The sequence below is a fragment of the Terrapene carolina genome, unplaced genomic scaffold (assembly GCF_002925995.2).
Source record: "Terrapene carolina triunguis isolate 2854851 unplaced genomic scaffold, T_m_triunguis-2.0 Scaffold193, whole genome shotgun sequence".
Taxonomy (NCBI): Eukaryota; Metazoa; Chordata; order Testudines; family Emydidae; genus Terrapene; species Terrapene triunguis.
This window is the reverse complement of record NW_020664544.1, coordinates 1,190,394-1,212,528: the sequence shown is the minus strand read 5'-3', so window position 1 is coordinate 1,212,528 and position 22,135 is coordinate 1,190,394. Positions and strand designations below refer to the sequence as shown.

Below are 22,135 nucleotides of genomic sequence, written 5' to 3'. Positions count from 1 at the left end.
ATCATTCAGTTATGTCCTGTTTTCCCTGTGAATTTGGTTGCTGTGTTGCTCTACTGATTGCTGAACTGAAAACCAGCTGTCTGCCGGAGAGGGACTATATTCTTAATTTAAGGAAGTGTTGGACAATGAGGTTACATCTAGTGTAATTATTCTCAGAAACATGAAGCTAAATTTCCTATGTAAGGTAGAACAACATCTTATCTAACTCCCCTTTCCTGCATTTGTTAATATCTAAATCCAAACAGCTGCACAAAGAATGTGCTGTGAACCTCCCTGGAGAATTCCAGGTTTTTAGGCCCTGGGCATTCTTGTAATTAAATATACCACATACATCACCTTATTTCCATTCATTCTTTTACTTGCTGCTTTAAGTCAGAGTGGGGCTGGCTGGAAGAGATAGTGATACACACCTAACTGCAGCCAAATGTTAAGCAATAAAAACTTCTGATTTCCCCATGATTTTTCAATTTATTCTTGCACAGATTGTATAGCTCTGATAAGCAAATAGAGCATTTAGAGCACTTAGCTCTAGTACGAAGAGACCTCTAAACTAAGGGTATGTCTATACTACCTGCCGGATCAGCGGGCAGCGATTGATCCAGCGGGGGTCGATTTATCGCGTCTAGTCTAGACATGCTAAATCGACCCCCAAGCGCTCTCCCGTCGACTCCTGTACTCCACCGCCACGAGAGGCGCAGGCAGAGTTGACGGTGGAGCGGCAGCAGTTGACTCACCGCAGCGAGCACACTGCAGTGAGTAGGTCAAGTACATCGACTTCAGCTACGTTATTCACGTAGCTGAAGTTGCGTAATTTAGATTTGTCTCCTCTTCCCCACCCCCCAGTGTAGACCAAGGCTAAGAGAGAGTTCCTTTCAAAGTGAGTTTTTTGTGACCGTGTTAGGGTATGTTCTTGACTCAGCGTGCAGCTATAATTTCCTGTATATTTGTACATGCAACAGGGAAAATACGGAGCTGTGTGGTAATTTGCTATAATAGCTAGTTCCTGTATAGTACTCGGGTCTTACACTGCATCTGTGTTTGTCTGTTCTAGGGAGACTACGTGCACAAGTCTGTGTTTATTATTTTTTTCCAAGGTGATCAGCTAAAAAATAGAGTCAAGAAAATCTGTGAAGGGTAAGAAGAAATCAGACTTAAAAACGCTTGCGGCTTGATTTTTCAGCTGTGCTCAGCACTTCTGAAAATCAGGTTGTTCATATATTATATTTGTAATGCATCTTGAAAAACAAATGGAGTGTCTTAATATGTACTTTAACAGTTCCTTAAGCCTGTATTAATCAGAAAATCTAGGATGATGCAAAGAATAGCATAATAGAAATCCTTAGTTGACATAGTAAACCTAATAAACATCAGCACATGATGTGTTACTGAAGTTTGTTGGACAACCAAATTAGCCACCCCCAGTTTTTAATCCATAAAGTGGATGAATTGCTTTTGCTGTTATAGAAAAAATGTGAAAGCGATCAAGTTATCACATACTGAAATGAACTCGTGCTTCTCATCAGAAACATGAATGATTTCCTATTGGTGGAAGCCAGTGCTTCTGAAGGGTAGTTACATTGGTGTAATAGCTGTCAGTCGAATGCACCATTGATTACTAGTTAAAGGTGCTGTTGAGACTTGTTTTGTTGCCTAAGTTCTCAACATATTTTTTCTTAGTTTTTGTTGTTTTTCTCTTGCTCAGAATGAATTTTACACCCGCAAAATGTACTATGTTAATGTCAAGGGCTTGACTTGGATATAGAAGCCAGTGTGGTCAGATAATGGTTTGGCCTTGAGCAAATTTGTGTTGTAGCCATCTGCCTTGGTGAATGACGGCTAGACATTTTCACTGGCAAAGCCCATTATCTTAAAACACTCCTTTACTGAGCATGATGTATCAATTTGGCTTTTTGTCTTAAACGATTCAGGTTCCGTGCCTCCCTCTACCCTTGCCCAGAGACACCGCAGGAGAGGAAGGAAATGGCTTCTGGAGTCAATACCAGGATTGATGATCTTCAAATGGTAATAATGCAGAACAAATGGAGTCAGTGCTGCGTTAGCCTATGGAGTGCTGGGTGGCTACATGAACCGAAGGGTGGATCCCATTTGTCTGAGACTAATTGGCCAGGCTAGATGTAGATATGACTTGTGCTAACAGTTTCCAGTTAAACGAGGTAGAGAACCTGCTATGAGATTAAACAATTGCAAGATCCGAGAATAATTTTGTTTCTCTACTTGGTTCCATTCAGCTTCCTAGTTAGGGAGGTTTAATTTTTCCAGGAGGCTGAGTGAATAACCGTCTGTGTGTAAATACTAGCATTGGTATTGAAATTCACACTAGCAAGCAAGGGAGTAAGAGTGGAGTGTATGTCTTCAAAGCTAGAAGCATGATGGTCTGAGACTTTCTTCTTTAGGGTCTTTGTAGATTGAAAAAAACAACAGAGTCCTGTGGCACCTTATAGACTAACAGACATATTGGAGCATAAGCGTCTGACAAAGTGGGTATTCACCACGAAAGCTTATGCTCCAATACGGCTGTTAGTCTATAAGGTGCCACAGGACTCTTAGTCTGGATCTGTAAAAAGCAACAAACACGGCTACCCCTCTGATATGTGTAGATGAAAATGGTCAAATCTGTGTTCACAGATTGATGAAAAGGCCAGCATTAGTTCATGCTGCCAGAGGTTTTCTGCCTGTCTGTGTACTTTCACAGCACGGTGTCCTGGAGATCTGCTGTATTAAAAACTGTTCTCTTGTGCTGCAGCTCTGGGTGTCAGTGAAAGCAATGAATAAACAAGTGGTTAGCAGAGAGCTGAATCAGCAACCTGTAAGCTGCCTGGTGCCAGCTCTGTCACCGCTAAATCTAGGGAAAGGGAAGCAAGATGCACATCAGGAAGATTGAAAGGGATTTAATGGAGAGAGAGATTTATGGAAATAAAATGTCAAGAGAGGAATCAGATGCAAAAGCTACAATGAAAGGCGTTGACTGCAGGGCCCTGCTTTTACAGATGCCAACTCTCCTAGCATGAAGCTGCTGAGACCAGTTGCTTAGCAATCAGAAAATGGGCGAGAATGCAGGAGCAACCGAGTTCCAGGCTGCACATGATCGCTTTGTCGCATACTGCCATTTCCACTTGAACTTGAGAGGCTTTACAGTCTTTGAAACGGTCTTGGCCGGATCTGGAGGCACATTCCAGTCAGACCCCGCCAAAGAACACTCTCTCTTTTTTCCTCTGCTCAGCCAGTTTTGAGAGCCAAATGTGAATGAATTCTGACCCTTTAAACATAAGCTCCCTGCGTCTCCTATCACCCAAGGTGGAGCTCTTGCAGTGCACAGCACGCAGTCATTTCTCTGCAGCTTCTAAAGCAAATGTCAGTTAAAGCTGGGTGGAGAAAAAAAATCTCCACTTGGGAATCTGAACAACTCCCTTTTTCCCTTGGAATTCTCTGCTGGGGGTGAGGTGGGGCGGGAGGAAAATGGGCTAGAGCTGTTTTGCATATTGCTTTCCAGGAGTAGCTTTTGGCTAACCTAGGGTGCATGTGAGGAGACTAGAGAGCATGTTCCAAACATGGAGCAGTGAGGGGGCGTTGGGCTCTCAGGCTTGTCCATATGCCCTGGCCACTAGCCGCTATTGTGTTGTACCCTACTGTGCGCTACAAATTGCAACCGAATCCCTCACTGCTGTCTTTGTCCCACTTTTCCATGCAAGGTGCTGAACCAAACGGAGGATCATCGCCAGCGGGTCCTGCAGGCAGCTGCTAAAAATATCCGTGTCTGGTTCATCAAAGTGCGGAAGATGAAGGCTATCTACCATACCCTGAACCTGTGTAACATTGACGTGACCCAGAAGTGTTTGATTGCTGAAGTCTGGTGCCCTGTCGCTGACCTCGATTCCATCCAGTTTGCTCTCAGAAGAGGCACCGTGAGTATCTCCTCGCTTTCGAACTGCAGCAGTTGTCACTTACCTCCCATGCAAGTCTCACCAGACCAGCCTCCTTCAGCCAGCTGAACCCTGACGAATCATTGCACCTGAGGAGCCAGATTGGACTGTGGAGTTTTGAAAGGCAGCCCTTAGGCTGTATATAAAAATGGCAACCTTCATAGAGGACACTTTTTTTTAATCTGTAGCAACAATGGTTACCAGAAAAGCACTCACCCAGAGCTCCAGAACATGCTGGCTGTTGGAGCGATGGACTGAACAAATATTGGGGATGCTCCAGAGTTGGTTGCTTGCCTGGGCATGGGCATGTAATGCCATAAAGTCAAAACATGGAGATAACTTATCCAGAACAATATCTGCGCCTTTTCCTTTGCTTGGGCAAGTCTGCTGATCTGCTTGCAGCTTGGGTTGACTCTGCTCATTGGACAGAGGTGACTGGAGCTCTGCAAGTTGGCAAGCCCAACCAATAAGGAGCCCACCCACCAACTGCCCTCCAGAAATGCTTGGAGGGAACCTGGCAGCTGGCACAGGAAACACGTCCCTCCTCAGAGACCCAAAGTCCACCAGTGAAATACGATTCCTGGCGTCAGCATTTTTATGAAACCCACCAGTTTCCCCATCAGTTGCCGAGCTACTTCCTGACCTATAGGTCTCCCTCCTGCAAAACCCGAACATGCTTTTGGGTTCTGAACTCCTTGAGGGTCAGGCCCTGGATGATTGGCTCCCCTCGTTCTGAATCCTTCTCCCGTACTCACACCATCTTTCTTTGAGCTGACGCCCTTCAACCATAAAAGCAAACAAGATCTTTAATCTAGATTCCTGTATAGTCTCTCCTCATAGGACTAGGGTGCTTGCCTCGATTCATGATCAAACAGGAACACACCCTCTGCGCAAAATCATTTTCCAGTATCGACGTGCTTTTCTATTGTGATCTCAGATAGACACAGTTTTGAAGTGAAGCTTTTATGCTTCTTAGCAGCAGGCACTGAGCCTCAAATAATGGCTCGTCCGTCAGATCTGCCTCTTAAGCAAGTCAGATGCTGTGTAGGTGCCATGTCTGAGTGAGTGGTGAAACCTGGGACCTGTGTGCTCGACTCCCAGCTGATGAGACGTGACTAGTGGCGTGTCAGGCACGGTAGCACACTGACTCGCCTACAGACCTGTCTGGCCAAGCTCCATTCTTACAGCATTTCTGTCGCTCGGCAATGCAATAACTTTTGACTGTCCGTCCAATCAATTCCAAAATGTCAGGCAATGTTCTAGGCATCAGGGGAGAGAACCTTATTGGCTTTGGGGAAAATTGGAAAATCAGAATGGGGAACACGCGGAGTCCCTGGCATCTGGTTAGCAGAGCCAGCAGCCGCAGCCACCTCTGTAATTGGCTATAGATCAAAGAACTAGTTGATGGGAGTCATTAATAGATTCCTGCATATGCCCCCACCTCAGTGCTGCCCATCCTCCCAGTACAGTTCCTAAACGTTAATGCCTGTGACTTATGTCCCAGACAGGAGAAATCAGAATGGGGGAGAATATTGGACGGGGGGCACACAGGGGGCTCACAAAGGCAGGGGGGACTTTTTCCTAAGGCTGCAGTGTGTTCCTGCATTGTGCAAGTGGACCACAAACATGCAAGTTCCCTGCAGCTTTCCTGATGCCAATGAGAAGTAAACCTGCCCCTCTGTACTCGGCTTGTCTAGGGAAGGAGTCACCACTAATCTCAGTTTCTGTTTGTTTTTAATACAGGAGCACAGCGGATCCACTGTTCCATCCATCCTGAATAGGATGCAAACCAATCAGACCCCGCCAACTTACAACAAAACCAACAAGTTCACTTCTGGCTTTCAGAATATAGTAGACGCATATGGCATTGGAACTTACCGGGAGATAAATCCAGGTAAACACGCAATCTGCCTGTTCATCCCTCTGATCTGGTGACTGGGTGGCCTGGTCTCTCTCCTGATATGCAAAGCTCTTGCACAGGATTGACTCAGCTGTCTGAGCAAGCGTAGCCTCTTACTGTGAATTGTAAAACCAACGTTATTGCTGGCTATTTTTGAAAATGTATAGGCCCAATCATCTGTACGTTAATGCAGAATCTACCCCATTATGCTCAAAATTGTCTTAATGATAAACTTTTGCCAGCAAAGAGCTATTTTCTGGGCACTAAACCGTGAGGTAGATTTCAAAGCGAAGATGATTGTAAAATGCATTTCCTGGAGTGGCAAATGCAGAAGTGCTCTGAGATCAGTCTTATCAGAAAACTTTGATTTCAGGCTAAATTGTCATGATGGTAGTCTGCTTTATGCAGGCAGGCCACTTTACAAGAGCACTGGGCCGCAAAATCCAGACTCAAGGCAGGTGTGGATTTAGCAGATCAGAATATAACAGCCGGTAGAAATAGGTCATAGAATCATAGGACTGGAAGGGACCTCGAGAGGTCATCTAGTCCAGTCCCCTGCACTCATGGCAGGACTAAGCATTATCTAGACTATCCCTGACAGGTGTTTGTCTAACCTGCTTTTACCATCAAACCTGCATCTAACCGTCAGAGACATGATCGAGTATAAAGAGGTGCTTGACCTTTTTGACTGGCTGATAGGGCTCGTTGGAGCATTTAAAAAAAAATCAAGTTTTACTAACTCTAAATTTGCACTCCTGGTAGTTGGAGGTACTCCAAAAGAGCAATCTGTCGTATTCTATAAATTAAAGGTGTGAATGACTTAATTTCTCCTCTCCCCTTGTAGTCATATTTGTGTTTAGATTAAAAGGTTTAGTACCTTGTAGCTTCCGGGTACTTGACCAACTGCATCCCATCAAGCTGCTGCAGGTTTGTGTGAAGGTGGCAATTTCAATCTGTTTCCGTGATCTCCTAGAAGTAGCACAAGTAGTTGTTTCTAGCGACTGAGGATACTTGTTAATGTGCCAGGTTTAAAGAAGTAAAAATGAGACGTTGCAGTCAGGTCATCTGGGAACCAATTGGACCAGAGACTAGAGAAAAGCGTTTCTTACCATTGAGAGAGGCAGAGATGATTGAGGTCACACATAGTCCAGTCTCTCTCTTGCGCAGCCCAGACTAGTGATCAGTGCACAGTTGTTCCAGATGGGTTTTCTAGAGCCTGTCTTCAGTCGTCCTACCTCTCAGTGTCTTGATGGTGGGGTATCCACGGATTCCACAGGGAAGATGATTACGGTGAAATATCATGGATGTGTTGGGAAAGAAGACGCAGTCAGCATGGGCACAGATTGGAGACTTGAGGAGGATGGGAGATTGGCTAGCAATTGCCAGCATCAGAGAGGATATAAATGTCTTTCCTTTTCAATTTAGTTAATTGTTGCCGGAAGCTTATTTCCACACATGAACAGAGCTGCTTTTATAAGTCCCGTGATGATGATGTAGTTTCTTCCAGTATCTCCAGTGGAGGTTGATCCTGTTTGGAAGATGGGAATGAATATATGAATTGTATTGCTAATGGAATAAGTGGAACCAGAGAGCCAAACAGAGAGATGTCTGGTCTGTTTTCCCCTCCCTTCTAGCTCCGTACACAATTATCACTTTCCCATTCCTGTTTGCTGTGATGTTTGGAGACTTTGGCCATGGAATCCTGATGACGTTAATTGCCGTGTGGATGGTGGTTAGGGAAAGTCGCATTCTGTCACAGAAGAATGACAATGAGGTAAAGAGCTATGTCAAGCTCAGTTTTGTATTAAAGCAAAGAGACCTAAATTGATCCTCTTCTCCTCTCCCCCCCCCCCCCAACTGCCAATAGTCCAACTATTTTTTTTCACGTCCAGTTTGTCAAGAACATGAACAAACTAATAGCAAACAAAAGTCCATAGACCACAAGATGATGAGTAATGTCCTTTCTCAGAATTGTGGGGATTCCTTTGGTTTGCATGTAAGTGTCTGAAACCATGATTCAGACAGACCATGGTTTGATGGTTAATCTGTGAGGTTTTCACCACTGGCGGTGCCAGTTCCCATGATAGGTGGTTGTAAACCAGAGACTAAGCTGCAATCAAATGTGTTCTCACTCACGGCCCACTGTCCTAAACATTCCCATAACTTGGTTAAATTGGTCGTGCATTGGATTGATGAACAGATCTGTGAGGACTGAAACACATGGGGGAAGCTGTTACAGCACCTGCCCAGGCTCTGACTATCTCCCCGGCACCTGTTCACACTGAAATTTTAAGAAATTTCATCAAATGTGATATTTTGTGTACGTCCCCTGAGCTGGAAGGTGAGACAGCCCCACCTAATCCACTCTGGTAGGCTGGCCATCTGTCCTCCGGGCTCAGTTTGCGTCGTCCTTGTGGTTGTAATCCCTGCATCCTTATTTCTTGCCATAGAATGGCAAAGGCTCAGTGGCTTTAGTACAGGACTGGCAGCCTGGGCCCTGGAATTGGGTGGTTTCAGCCTCTGTTTTTGTGTGTGCTTGTCCTCACTGACTCTTTTATTAAACAGATGTTCAACACCATTTTTACTGGTCGGTACATCATTCTGCTAATGGGAGTGTTCTCCATGTACACCGGCCTTATCTACAATGACTGCTTCTCCAAAGCACTTAATATGTTTGGCTCATCGTGGAGCGTCCGGCCGATGTTCACGAAAGGCAACTGGACGTAAGTAATTAGGTGCTTGAGAAGTAAAACCATAGGGCTGAGTTCCTGAATCCATTTTTCAGGGTTTGAAATTGCATAGGAATGTATGCATAGCAGGAACCTCAGCAGTGTTCTTTCTTTAGGAAACGTTTCTTGGGGGAGCGAAGCCACATGCTGTGTAAAAGAAATACAAAGAGCTGCAGATGTTTAAGTGAAAATGGCCTTTGGATAAATTGGGTGTCAGTTGGCTCTTCCTGGTCTAGCTCTCCCAACAGAGCCTTAGACGCACTATTAAAATGCATGGAAAGAAAATTGCCTGTAGTTTTCCTCCCTTCCTCCTATGTGTGCATTTCACTGGTGATCCCCTTCCACCCAAAATAGTTATTTAGCTGTCTTGCCAAAGAGCCTGGTTATTCAGATTCAGGCAGGAAGGTCCTGCCCTAAGTCTCACATGGGCGTTGAACTGCATGTGGAGGCTGAAACGTTGGTTCGTTAGGCAGGTTCCCAAGTGGCACAAGGATAACTAATGCTCCCGTTCATTGTACTGAGATGCACTTCCCCTTCACGGATCAGGAGGAAGCTGGTGTTCTGTGTTCTCATATTTTTTGTTGAGTACAATTTTTACAGTTTGTAAAGCTTTATATCTATTTGAACCCAAACAGAGAAGAGTTGCTTCAGAACACCGCTGTCCTGCAGCTGGATCCTGCCGTGGCAGGGGTCTTTGGTGGACCGTATCCGTTTGGCATCGACCCGGTAAGAGTTCTTCCTTCTGATACACGTGGCCTTAGACACTTTTCTGGCTTATGTAACTGTAACTTTCTGGAGCATGGTTTAAAAAAGCTAAAGGTGTATGTGTTCTCTTAGCAAACTCGGGGCAGTAACTGTTGCAGAAAACACTGGGATGCACGGTGAAGTGGGAGTGGGTTCCATTACTTATCTCTAATATGTCACCTATTAGTGTGATGGCTTCTGGGTACTGAAATGGTGACCAGGAGGAGTTCTGAAGGTCTCTTTCGTTGACCCCCTTTACCTAGCTCTTTAGTGCTGCAGTATCCCACAGCACTGGAGTTAGGTTTGGCATTAGGCTTGAGAGCCTGTCATGCATTTCCTAGTAAACTTGTTGTCTCTTCTTCTGCTAAAAGCCACCCACGTGCCTTGGAAATGTGTATTTCCGGGTAACACCATTTGACTTATCTCTTTATAAGCTACCTGGATTCAGAAAACTGCCCTTAAGAATTTATTTGCATTTGAACTGATCCTGCATTTGACGTTAGAGGGGTATGCTGGTGTTAGAGGCCAGAACTGTATTCAAAAAGGGAACTGCAAGATTCTTTCTCTGGCAACATCACAGATTGGAGCTCTCAGTTTTTCTCCTGCCACAGCTGGCCACCTTGAAAGTGAGCAAGGCTCAGACCTTGCTCTGCTTAGGTGCTGATAAGATCAGCTGTTACAAGGGAAACCACAGTCCCTGAATTTGATGTTGGCTGGTAAGTGAAGAAACAACAGATGATTGAATGTTTTATTTTAAAATGTGTTTGTAAAATGTATAGTGTTTGTCTGTGCCTATTTTCTGTTCCTGGTTAGCTATCTTGTGCTGTGCAATTTAACATAAGTAAATGCTTCTTTGGTTCATCTGTCTTCCTTTCGCTCATTAATTCGGATTGAATCCATGTTGTTTGTGACAGATTTGGAATATTGCCAGCAACAAGCTGAACTTCCTCAACTCCTTTAAGATGAAGATGTCTGTGATTCTTGGCATCATCCACATGCTTTTTGGTGTCACACTGAGCCTTCTCAACCACATGTGAGTGCTCTGTGTTCTGTTTTTACTAGGACAATACACTTATACTAGTGCAGAATGTCTGTATTAGATTTATCAGGATGAGATTAGATTCTTAGGTTTTCTCATCTAACTCCTTACGCCTCTAAGACCGTGGATCTTGCAGCAGGTTTTAAGATGGAGAGAATTCAACATGAGTTATTTCATTAGTCAGGAAACATTTCATTATGTATGTGTCTCATCCTGTGAGACTATATTTGCATATCAAATATTTCTTATAAAAAATTTAGCTCTGAAGATGGTTAGAAATGCAGAAACTCAAGATTCATTTGTTTTGACTCTTCCTCTTGTATTATCCATTAAAAGTTAATTTCACTGTCTTAGTCTGCATTAAGTTTATCTAACTCCAGTCAAATGTGGTGATGCTCTAACATATGTCAAACTCTCTAATTCTTCTTTCTCTGTAGCTATTTCAAGAAACCACTGAACATCTATCTTGGGTTTATTCCTGAAATGATTTTCATGTCGTCATTGTTTGGCTACCTTGTTATCCTAATTTTCTACAAGTGGTCGGCCTATGATGCTCACTCTTCAAAGGATGCACCAAGCCTTCTAATCCATTTTATCAACATGTTTCTTTTCTCCTATGCCGATCCCAGTATCAAGATGCTTTATAAAGGACAGGTATGTGGTCTCACTACAATGATACAGGGTGAATGATGGTTTGTAATATGAGAGAGAGGCTTTTACTCCAAAGAGCTTAACTACTGCAGAGGAAATAAAACATGAAACAAGAACCTAGTGATTTAGGGTAGCACACTTTATCCTGAAGCATCCTGAGGTGTTAGAGAGGCTCTTTTTGTGGCAATTGTGTTCCTACCCTGGGAGTGAAAACAAACAGTTTTGAACCAAAACATTACACAACATCCTCAAGAAGGGAAGCAAAGAGTAACTTCTCCAGGAAGAATCCAGGTCTTCCTGAAAGTAACTATCAGATCTTGAGCATGATCAAGACACCAAATACCCTATCCTATTTGTCACAAAGTACCTTGGGTTCTTTAGGAACCAGAAGTGGTTAGGACTTACTTTTTTTATGTCCACTTCAGTAGCATGGTGCCATCTAACTCTGTGCTAAGACACTAGTCCAGGACAGACTCAAGAGAGTGCCACCTGCCAAACGGCCTCTGCCTGCAAATCCACTTAGAGGTCTCTAACCCGAGTGATGACCACGCCTCCCTTGCTTAGGGGGTACAGTCTGCTGCGAACACAGCCTGAGGTGTTGCAGCTTCAGACAAACAATAAGAACAGTTCAGTCTGCTGGTTTGGGAAGCGATAGTTATCACAGGATCTGAAGGATCTGTGTACCAGGGAAACACTTGTTTATGGGAGTTATTCACAGTTGAAAGTTGCAATGTGCATGAGACCTGTTCTGTAAAGTACCTTAGCAGGAATGGAACATTCGCTGCATCACCTTGTACCATGTCTCTGTTTTTTCCACAGATAGGGCTTCAGTGCTTCCTGGTGGTTGTTGCGCTGCTGTGTGTGCCATGGATGCTGGTAGTTAAACCCTTGGTCCTTCGCCATCAATATTTAAGGAGAAAGCATTTGGTGGGTGACTGTTTTTTGGTATTTCTGATTACAACTATTAGTAGTTCAAAAGCTGTAGGCTCTATCTTGATCTCGGATACATAGGTTCACATTGGGGCATGACCTCTGAAACCCCTTTGCGTGTGTAAGACAAGTGGGTTTTACCGGACACGAGGTGATGCCTGCTTGCCTCTAAGATCTGGATCTAGCTCTGATTCTGCATTAGAAAACCTGTGTGTAGATACTATTGTAAAATAAATACATCCCGCTTGGGTACTGTCAGCCCATGTAGGAGTACAGAAGCCATCCATTATTGAACTTGTTTCTGTGCCTTTCCTTGGTGGCCAAAGTGCAGAAGCAGAGATGTAATTAATAGTGAATTGGTCGACAGTAATGTCATCAATCTGATTAAAGGAGTTTGGATCTAAAAAGGAGACTAATCTTTGCTTGTGAATGTGGGAGCTTATCTCTTAGGATATCTTTGTCTTTTGTGGCTATGCAACTGTACTTAAATGTATCGATAAAATGTAGGAACCTGGCATACATGCACTGAGCTACTTGAAAATTCTCCTTGCATGTACGGCAGACAACTGTTAGGATGTTACAGTCCGTCAAAGTACAGTTCAGTTAAAGACACTCCCTCTCCCTTCTCTGACCATCTTTCATCCTCCCATGTCCCCTCCATTCGTCTCCCTTTCTCTTTTGTTTTTCTTCCTCTTTCCCCTTCTTTCTTCCATTCACTATCAGGAAGGGCAACCCATGGAGGGCCAAGTCAGCACAGTCCAGAGCGCGCAGGCAGTAGAGGCAGCAGCGGCTGCAACAGTGAGTGGCTTTAAAATCACGTGACGGATTTAAAGATGGGGAGTTGGAATTACACTCCATAACCTCTGGAATATTTTATAGCTATCTGCACTTCGGAAGTGGTTAACGAGATCCCCCTGTGGTGAAGCAGTCCCTGTCTCAGCAAGATAAATTCCAGTACCCTCAATAGAATTGTGATGCATTCCTAAATAGCCATACACACCAATGAAAGAGAATAACTAAGTGACCCTGTAATGCAAAGACCCTTCTCGGGAAAGTGCTGGGGAGATCCTAGCTCACAAGAATGCCTTGTCTTCAGACCTCCAAGATGAAATCCCCTTGTTTTACGTTCTTGCATATTTATTTTTATAAACTAGATTTGACCTCTTCTGTTTGAAACCTTTCTGTTTACATTCCATACTCCAAAAAGTCATACGTATGTGTGGTCCTCTCCGCAGCACTAACCCTGTGGCTTCGCATCAACAGTTAATGGATTTTTGTGTCTGCTTCTTTATGGGGACTTGCAGAACCCGACGTTCCCGTGAAATGGCTGTGTACCAAACAGAGCTATGTGTAAATCTATTAACTACCATCCATGGCCAGAGTCCACTGCCAGCTAGTGAGTGCAGCAGCCTTCATGGCTTGCTTCACCAGAAGGACATATTTCAAGTTGTTGTCACACACATGAAATGTGGCCTCTTTCTCCAAAGAGACTAAATCATGCAAATAAATGATCTGAATTGGATTTTGCATTCAGTCTTGTACTATGTGATCAACTGAAAATCAGGTTTAATATTTAGATATTAAACATTTCCATAACAAATCTTTAATAATAGCCTTGCAAAAATCTTTCAGAAGTGTTAAGAAACATCTGGAAAATTGCATTTTTGTGTGTGTGTGTGATCCATCAAATGTATTAAGTGTGTAAAAAGGCCAGCTGTGAATGAGGCTATTTCCACACCTCTTCTAACACAATCCTGTCAAATGCACAGTGGAGGGTCAGATCCCCATGTGATGGAAAATGTCATGGCTCTATTGACACCAGTCCAAAGAGAATATACATTAGCCAAGTGCATGAGAAAAAGCTGTATGCTAATCATGTGTTTGATGAAATAACTCATGACCACAAATCTCCAGTGCCTAGAAATGTGACTAGCAGAACACCATCTAACACTCAGTTTTGGTCCACTTTGATACCAGTTTCAAAAACAGAATCCAAACACAAGCCTTTTCGCTCTTACCTAGAAGTATACTTCTTACTATCTTAATGTGTGTCACTTTTTTCTGTTTTCTGTTTTTATTAAAGTAAGATGTCTGGAGTGTATTTGGAGGTAATCTGACAAGAATTAAATAAATCTGTTCCAAGTTTGACGCCTGGCCTAACAATAAATTGTATCAAGACAAAAACAAGGCTTTGAAAACCAGTCTTTATAAATGCATTATACTAATAATCAATGCATTAATGTGAGAAAAGCAAGCATGTTAGACTATTGCTCTGTATTACCAGAATCCTGATGAACTATGAAAACAGAGATGGAGGACACTAAGTTTGATCTTCTTTGTTTTTCATAGTCATCCTTAAATTATAATGTTTTTGAATTTAAAAGCCACATTGTTTACATTCCATACCCCCAAAATATTTGTTTATGTCAACACTGAAATGCTTCTGACCCTAGTTATTATAGAGAGAGGCACCTAAATAAGTCGTATCCAATTGACTTTTCCTGTTCTATCGGAATTTTCCAAAATCACCTTTACTATATGCACACCTATAACTGCTAAATGCACCACTCTCTAAGGGCAGATCATAGAATCATAGAATATCAGGGTTGGAAGGGACCTCAGGAGGTCATCTAGTCCAACCCCCTGCCCAAAGCAGGACCAATTCCCAACTAAATCATCCCAGCCAGGGCTTTGTCAAGCCGGGCCAAGATGCTAGTGTTGTAGGTCACATCATATATTCACTGCATTTTATATTTGCACCCTTTAGGTCTGTCAAGTGTTAAAGTTCTGAACATATAAAGTAGAGTCTCAGATTGCCAATAAGTATTTTACTCCATGTTATTGGGTGTTTTTGAACGAAAATAATAGAAATCTACCTACAGTGGGCAAAGGTTGGTTGCTGGCAGTTTAGAATCCTGAAAATACGGTTAAGTGCAAATTAGATTTTCATTATCTTTCTAAATTCCACTTACAATGCCTGAAAACGCTATTGTAAGAGAACCTGTCAAACAGTGAATGGGCTGTGTGTCATTATTGATGTTGTTAGTTGTTTACTTGGAGTCTGAAGCCTGTAGCAGGTTTCATGTAACTGAACAATGATTACACTTTAACTTGCAAAATGAAGCAGCCCTAACTTTACTAATTTGATCAGTTAAGACCAAGTGAAGTTAGAACAGAGTCTGTTTTTTAAGTATGACCTTTGATGTTTGAGGAGGAACCAAAGGACGGTTGTGTTTTAAGTACTGAATGTCTAAACAAATGCTTATAAAAGGAATCATTTGCACAGTTCAGAACTTCCATGTAAGAGAAGGACTGATTCCCATCCCAACCCCATCCGTGGCAATGTGTGGTGTGGGCATGCCTGGTGCAAATTGGTGCGGAGAAAGCATATAGATTTGTTGTTAGCATGTGGGATAATGCTGCTTCGCTATTTGCCAGTCAGTGATTTATTTAATACACAGCAGTTTTGTCTTTCTGTCAAAGATTCCAGGAGTTCCGAAAGCTCTTGGAAATTTTTAACAAACTGTTGCACAAAACCCGTCAATTTCAGCCTGTGTGTCACTTTGAGAGAATGTGGCTCTTGGTCAAAGGTGAAATTATTTGGTGTAAAGCTTTATAACATCAAAAATTAATTCAGAATTGGTTTAATTGTTTTTCAGAATCAGCAGTTATGAGCACGTGTTTCCCACTCGATCCGGAAGAGCAATATACTCCATTTGTGAAACATGTTTGTGCCTTGACTCTTAACATTTAATATGTGGTTTTCTTTGAGCTGCTGCTGCTTTCTGGAGGTGTACAAAATGCATTCTCTGATTTCCCCCCCGCAAGTGTCTCACTAAACCACAGCAACACTCTGCTCTTTCTCTTTGTTCACATTTTAGGGAACTCACAACTTCGGTGGGATCCGGGTGGGCAATGGACCAACTGAAGAGGATGCAGAGATCATCCAGCATGACCAGCTTTCTACCCATTCTGAAGATGGGGATGAGGTAAGCGCCTGATCATCCTTTACTTCGGAACTATAAAGCTGGCAATGAAAGGGGTTATTTCCTGCTTAATATATTTACTAGTTTCTAAGATCCTAACTCGGTACCAACATTGCCAGTGGAACTGGAACAGTAGAAATTAATATCCATTCTAATTTCCTGCTTCCTCATGCTACCTTCCACTCATCTTCATGACTATTAACATCAGTGAAAGTTCTCTGCACAGGTCAAAGAACATATGTGGCCCTTTCTATCTGAATTCTTATTACAAAGAATGGGTATCTGATAGGCAAGCTTCTCCCCCACCCCCCCGTTACCTAAATGGTAAAATCTAGGCAGTTGCCACAGACACATTTTACCCAGTTTACTCTCCAGTTGAAATGGTAATTGTGTGTTTATTATTTGAGTTACCCTATTGATTTATCTGTCTGGCATTATAAGCCGTGTTTAAAATAAATCCAAGTGCTGTATTTCTTGAGTACTCCACTTTTGACATGTTTTCCTAACTGCCCTGCCTTTTCTACCACACCTGGGGAGAGAAAGGGAAAGTGACATTTATCATCTTGGGGACATTCCCCTGCCTATTTGGACAGGGTAGTGGGCTGCTGTCCCTAGGCGTTGCACAGCCGGCACAGTGTGTGCTAACTAAGTGCTACCACTTAAATAGGTCATGTTAATAAGGGATTTATTAACCTTGTGTTCATGATTAATGTTCTGATTGTGAGACTCTGCACTAAATGTAAATTTGTGTTTGCAAGCCTGCGGAGGATGAGGTGGTAAGATGACAGTCAGCTTTGCATTCATATGTATCTGCGCCATTTCCCATTGATGTAAATCATCTGCTGAATTAACACATGATGTTTTTTCATGCCATGTGACTTGTTTTTCCATAAGATCTAGCTATTTACATGTATGGGCCATTTCTAATACTCCATACAATGTCATCTCCATTTTTAAAATACCTTGTCTGAATTGCTGCATCTCTTTAAATTGTGTTTGCTTTCTTATCTCCCTTGATTTTTAGATTGCAAATCCTTTTCAGTTGACCTGCACAGCTGTTGATCAAAAGATTGACAAGGGGCTTCTAAATGTTTATATTATAGAGTTGCTGAAGAAGCAAGACTCTCTGTCTTTAACACTTTGACAAAACAGATATAACAGTCTGGGTTTTTTTGCAAACTGCTTGTAGATTCTTTTTTTCCCTCTAGCTATTGTCCAGAGCTAGGTATTTTATTGACTGAACGTTGCCCTAAACAAATGCAACCAAATATTGAAACATACAAAATTGGACTAGCTGATGACCAGAGAATCAATATTTTTCTCTTTAAAAGAGGGGGTTTATTGGTGAAAATTGCTCATATTCAAATACAAATAGTTAGATTCTCTGAGTTGGAGAAGTATAAAATATCATTTGGGAACAGACTGTGAAATCTAATCAGCCTCTCTGCTCTTCTTGGTACCAAAAGACCATTATTCTTCATGTTCTTCCTACCTCCCCTAGTCCTAGAGTTGATATTATAAGTTATTCTTTTTGGGTGGGTGTGTCTCCAGACTCTAGCAGTGCCAAAGTAACAGGTTGTATCTCGGGAGGCAGTATGTTAACCTTAAGAGCCGTTGTTCTGTTCATGGGTCTGTGCTGTTAGTGTACCTGGGTGCTTTGTTTGGCCTTGTTTTATCTTTAAGTGAAATAGACTGGTATGTGGGGTGTCCATGCAAAAGGCCCTTGCACATTCTTCTCCAAGAAAGCTGGTGCAGACAATGATAAAGATGTGGGTTGCTTCACCATCAACAAAACCTTCCTCAGATTTTTTTGTTCTAGGTGGGTCTTGGTCTTCATAGCAACAAATGATGGTAGAATGCACTAGTGTTGCTCCATCATCTCCACATAGCCAAGAAAAATACAAATTCCTTTTCCAGTTCCCACAAGACATTGAGATCATTACATTTTTATCTAGCCCTATAGTGTTTGGGGTTCTGGTAACTAATGTTGAGACAATGACAATGACAGAAGTTGATCTGATGGTGAAATAACTATAGAGTTCTTCTCAACCCTCAAGAACAAGGATGTTCATTTCATCCAAACAGTACAGCAGAGAAGCCTAAGTGGATAACCTCCCTCAACACTAGCACTTGTTGGCTTGTTTCAAGACTTGCCCTAGAGGGTCAGATTTCAGCTTCTAGTTCCCTGTGTGTAACCCCAGTAATGTCAGTGCAGTTCACACATGTAACTAGAAGCAAAATTTGTTCCTATCCATCTTAGGTGTATGACTGAGGTGAATTTTTAATGTGTTGAGTGGAGCGAAGTCTCCTAGAACAAAGATTGGTGACATTCTAAACATACAACCATGGCATACTCTCAGATCTCCCCTTTATCAAGTTGCTGTTTTTATTGTACTACCATATGAGGGTAGCACCTCAGAACTGGAACAGCTGTGCAATAGTAAACCTGGATTGCATAATTCTGAAACAACTGTCAGTGTGCATAAAAGCCGTGGAATTGTGGAAACTTCGCAATGAGACACTCTTTTTTTGCATCTGTAAATTTTGCTGAACGTAGCTCTTTTAAGAGAGCTGTTGCCCTTAGGGATAAATCCTAGAGCTGGTGAAATAGGCATAAGATAATGCAGATATATCTGATCACATTTGAATGATATGAAGGCACATCAACACTTTTTTTTTTTTTAAATAAACAGAGTGAAAAATAACCCATAAGGCTGCAAGAACTCTGCTAAAGCCATCCCATGAGAGCCTTTGGGTTGAAGCACAAGAGTGGTAGTCTCCCTGGCAGTTATTCACTAACTCTGCCATGCGCTGTATTTATTGTTTGAATATTTGTCGGTTTCAGTTTATTTTACGCTGACTTGCTGTGCGTGCTAGGCAGAGGACTCTGTTTACCAGAGCAGGTTTGACTGAGGAATTCTTGCAGTTTATGCTCCTGTGAAGTGAGAGATCTGGGCTCTCGACAGCTAGTTTGACATAGTTGTTGGAAATGTTTATTGCTTTGGCTATTTAAGGGGGGAACAAGAATAAAAATAGCATGCTGGACTCCTTTCGGAACATTGATCACTCGGTGTCATAAAATTCTGCATCCCCTTTAATAATGTGCTTCGGAGAAGTTCACGGAGCATGGATTAACGCCAAGATGCAGAAACGTGGGACTCTTTTCCAAGCTGCAATGTGGCAAACTCTCCTACATTTATTTTGAAATCGTTTTGAATTGATTGCCAAAATGCTTGGAAGGCATAGAGGCTGCAGATGAAAAAGTGAAGCAGAGATGAGATTTTCAAGATAACTTTTTGTGCATTATTTCTTCTTTCACAGAGAGCCAGTTCCTGCTCTTACAAGATTGCTTCCATTGTTCCCACAGCAGTGCGAAAGATGCAGTATTGTCTCAGGCTTTTTCTGATTTTTTTTTCCATACATTTATCTCATTCCTGTGGAGAAGGAAAACCGTATTTGTAATCCCTCTCCTCTTTTGTAGAAATAGACACTCATTACCAGTGTGTTCATATAGAACCACTTTTTACTGAACAGTCTTTTCCTGGTAAAATCCTGGGTCCGATCATAACTGTTTTCATTGCCTGTCATGTGAAAGTAGACTTTTTTTAGTCTACAAATTGCAGTGTTGAATGATTATTTCTAATTAGTTTCTCAGATTTAGCAAAAAGTGTCAACTTTCACTGCAATTGTGAAATTCTATTTGATATTCTTCCTAAATGATCTGTATCCAAATGGCCAGTAGAAGAAATTATCAGTAAGAGCCCAAACATAGTGCCCTTGTAATAGCCCCAGACAGTGGTGCCGCTTCCCTAATCTCCCAACCCTTGCTCATTACAACTGCCTTGCAGCTGGTCTCACTTCCTCTTTGCTCTGTTGTTCTTTCTGCAGTTTGATTTTGGGGATACGGTGGTACATCAGGCCATCCATACCATTGAGTATTGCCTGGGGTGCATTTCCAACACCGCGTCCTACCTGCGGCTTTGGGCTCTCAGCCTGGCCCATGCACGTAAGTATCTTTCCCAAAGCTGGAGGTTTGATCAGTGTCTCAGATCAACCTGGACAAAAATGTCCTGGGGAGATGGCGTAGGCATGTGTGTATGTGCCACAGAAAGAAACTGCCCTAGTGCGTGGGTCATGTATTCTGGGGTGCAGTCCAGACCAGTGAGGGGTTGTCACCACCTGCCTTTCAACCTTGGGTGTCTCGCTGATGTAGCTCCCAGTGTGGGCTGCTCACAAACAGCCAAACAGCATGCAGGTCACCCCCTGAGTGTCTCTGTGTAGCTGCAGTCCTGCTCCAGCCACTCTGACCCTAGCAGCCTGTCAGCAAACACCAGCTACTCTCTGGCTTCCAGTAGCCTTGGTTACTACCTGTAGAGTGATCTCAACACACTCCCAGTCCTAGATTTTCCCCAAAAATGTGTGTTCTGCATTGCCCAGCCTTTTGGACAGCTCAGATATTGGGGGTCCATTGCCCTTGTAAGGGGTCAGTATACAACAGTCTGCTACTGTAATTGGGGTTACCAAACAATTCTGTTTAGACACAACACTGGATTCATTTTGATTAAAGACTAAAACAAGTTTGTTTAACTACAAAGAGAGGTTTTAAGTGAGTACAAGTATTAGGTGCTAAAGTCAGAAACAGAGAAAGAAAGAACGCTTCCTAGTAGCGAAGACTTGACAAGCTAGACTTGGTTCAAGGTCAAACCCTCACCACGTTCCCTGCAAATTTTCAAGTCAGGATCTTTCACAGAGTCCCCAGTTCCTTCCAGATGCGAGGATAGAGGCATGGAGTCTCATGTCATTTGTCAAAACGAAAATTGATCGGTTCCTGCCCCGCTTTGCTGCCAAAGCAAGGCCAGTTGCCTAGTGAGGCCAATCAACTTTGACACCTGGCGAAAGGGGTCAGCTTGTATTTTGTCTTTGAGAAACCAGTTTTACCCCCTCCCCAGATTTGTCTGATAAACATATTTCAGTTATTTCAGCTCATCTTCCTGGACTTTCTCTGTCATATTGCTGTACCCGTTTCACCATGATATTATTAGTTTTTCAAATGATACCTCACAAGACATTTTGTATAAAGGTTATTACACTAGTATGGAGGGTGTGACTAGAGGAGTGTGATAGGGTCAGGCTGTGCTGGGCTCATGGTTGGCAGGGGGTATTGACTGGGGTAATCAGGATTTTAGCCTTTGCTTGTCATTGAACCTCAGTGTGTCATAAAGAGTGTGTGTCTCGGCTGGTGGCTTGTGACAGTGGCACCCACATTTAGCTCAGCGGTGGGGGCTGCAGTAATAACTTGTCAGGAGCCCAAAGGAATCTGCCTAAAATGGAGCAGATTGTGGCTGCCTTCACCTTTAATGCCGAGTTGCAGCCTCTTTAGACTACAAAGCAGGCTGAAGTACTGCACGCTGGATGAGTGGAATCCATTGCAGATCTCCATGCCGCCACCGTTGGCTCATGGGCTGTGCTTTGGCCAACCTGTGATATGGTCTGTGTGTGAAGAATCGGTTTCATGTTAGTTTTTCATAGACCAGAATTGTTCAGCTTACCAAAAAATATCCTTGGCCAAGTTTAATTGGTAAGTTCCCTGCTGCTCTCATGTAGTGCGGCAGATGCAATGTCGCTCCATTCTTGTGTGAGTGACTGTATCTGTAGTAAGAGGCAGGAGTGGCTGCTGCCCAGGGTCTGCTTATGCAAGCTGTGGCTATGAAGAGCATCCTGGGCTCACGGGGAAGGGGAGTGGAATGTAAAGCACTGAGTAAGTGGCAGTTCTGGCCTTGCAGCCTGTGCCGGGAATTGGAGTTCAGGTCCTGAGTTACCTGGCTGCAAGCACTTCCTGTTCTTCACAAGCAGCCCCAGTGGAACCATCCTTCCGGCTCCTGCAGTGCTAGAAACAGTCCCAGCGGGGTGGGAACGGGTTATTTTGGAACGTTCCCTAAAGCCCACTCTCCATGAAATAAAACTTCCCTTCACAACCACCCGGAAATAAGCAGCTTTCTTCCTGCAGAGCTTTCCGAGGTGCTCTGGACCATGGTGATCCACATCGGCCTCAGTGTGAGAAGTTTGGCTGGAGGTTTTGCTTTGTTCTTCGTATTTGCTGCTTTCGCTACCTTGACCGTGGCAATCCTTCTGATCATGGAGGGCCTGTCGGCTTTCCTTCATGCGCTCCGTTTGCACTGGTAAGTTTCCCTGGAACGTAGAGGTTTTAAAGCTGT

At 43.1% G+C, this 22,135-nt stretch overlaps 1 protein-coding gene across 2 annotated transcripts in view; it reads left to right on the top strand.

The window, feature by feature from the left end:
* ATP6V0A1 (ATPase H+ transporting V0 subunit a1) overlaps positions 1-22,135 on the top strand; it is a 47,916-nt gene that overhangs the window by 12,953 nt on the left and 12,828 nt on the right. For both annotated transcript variants that reach the window (XM_026654783.1, XM_026654782.1), the window contains exons 8-20: positions 1,052-1,134; positions 1,929-2,022; positions 3,711-3,923; positions 5,685-5,835; positions 7,476-7,615; positions 8,407-8,564; positions 9,206-9,296; positions 10,229-10,347; positions 10,791-11,007; positions 11,824-11,931; positions 15,816-15,923; positions 19,809-19,926; positions 21,928-22,099. In XM_026654783.1, coding sequence (XP_026510568.1) covers positions 1,052-1,134; positions 1,929-2,022; positions 3,711-3,923; positions 5,685-5,835; positions 7,476-7,615; positions 8,407-8,564; positions 9,206-9,296; positions 10,229-10,347; positions 10,791-11,007; positions 11,824-11,931; positions 15,816-15,923; positions 19,809-19,926; positions 21,928-22,099 — 1,772 coding nt within the window. The remainder of the gene's footprint in view (positions 1-1,051; positions 1,135-1,928; positions 2,023-3,710; positions 3,924-5,684; positions 5,836-7,475; positions 7,616-8,406; positions 8,565-9,205; positions 9,297-10,228; positions 10,348-10,790; positions 11,008-11,823; positions 11,932-15,815; positions 15,924-19,808; positions 19,927-21,927; positions 22,100-22,135) is intronic.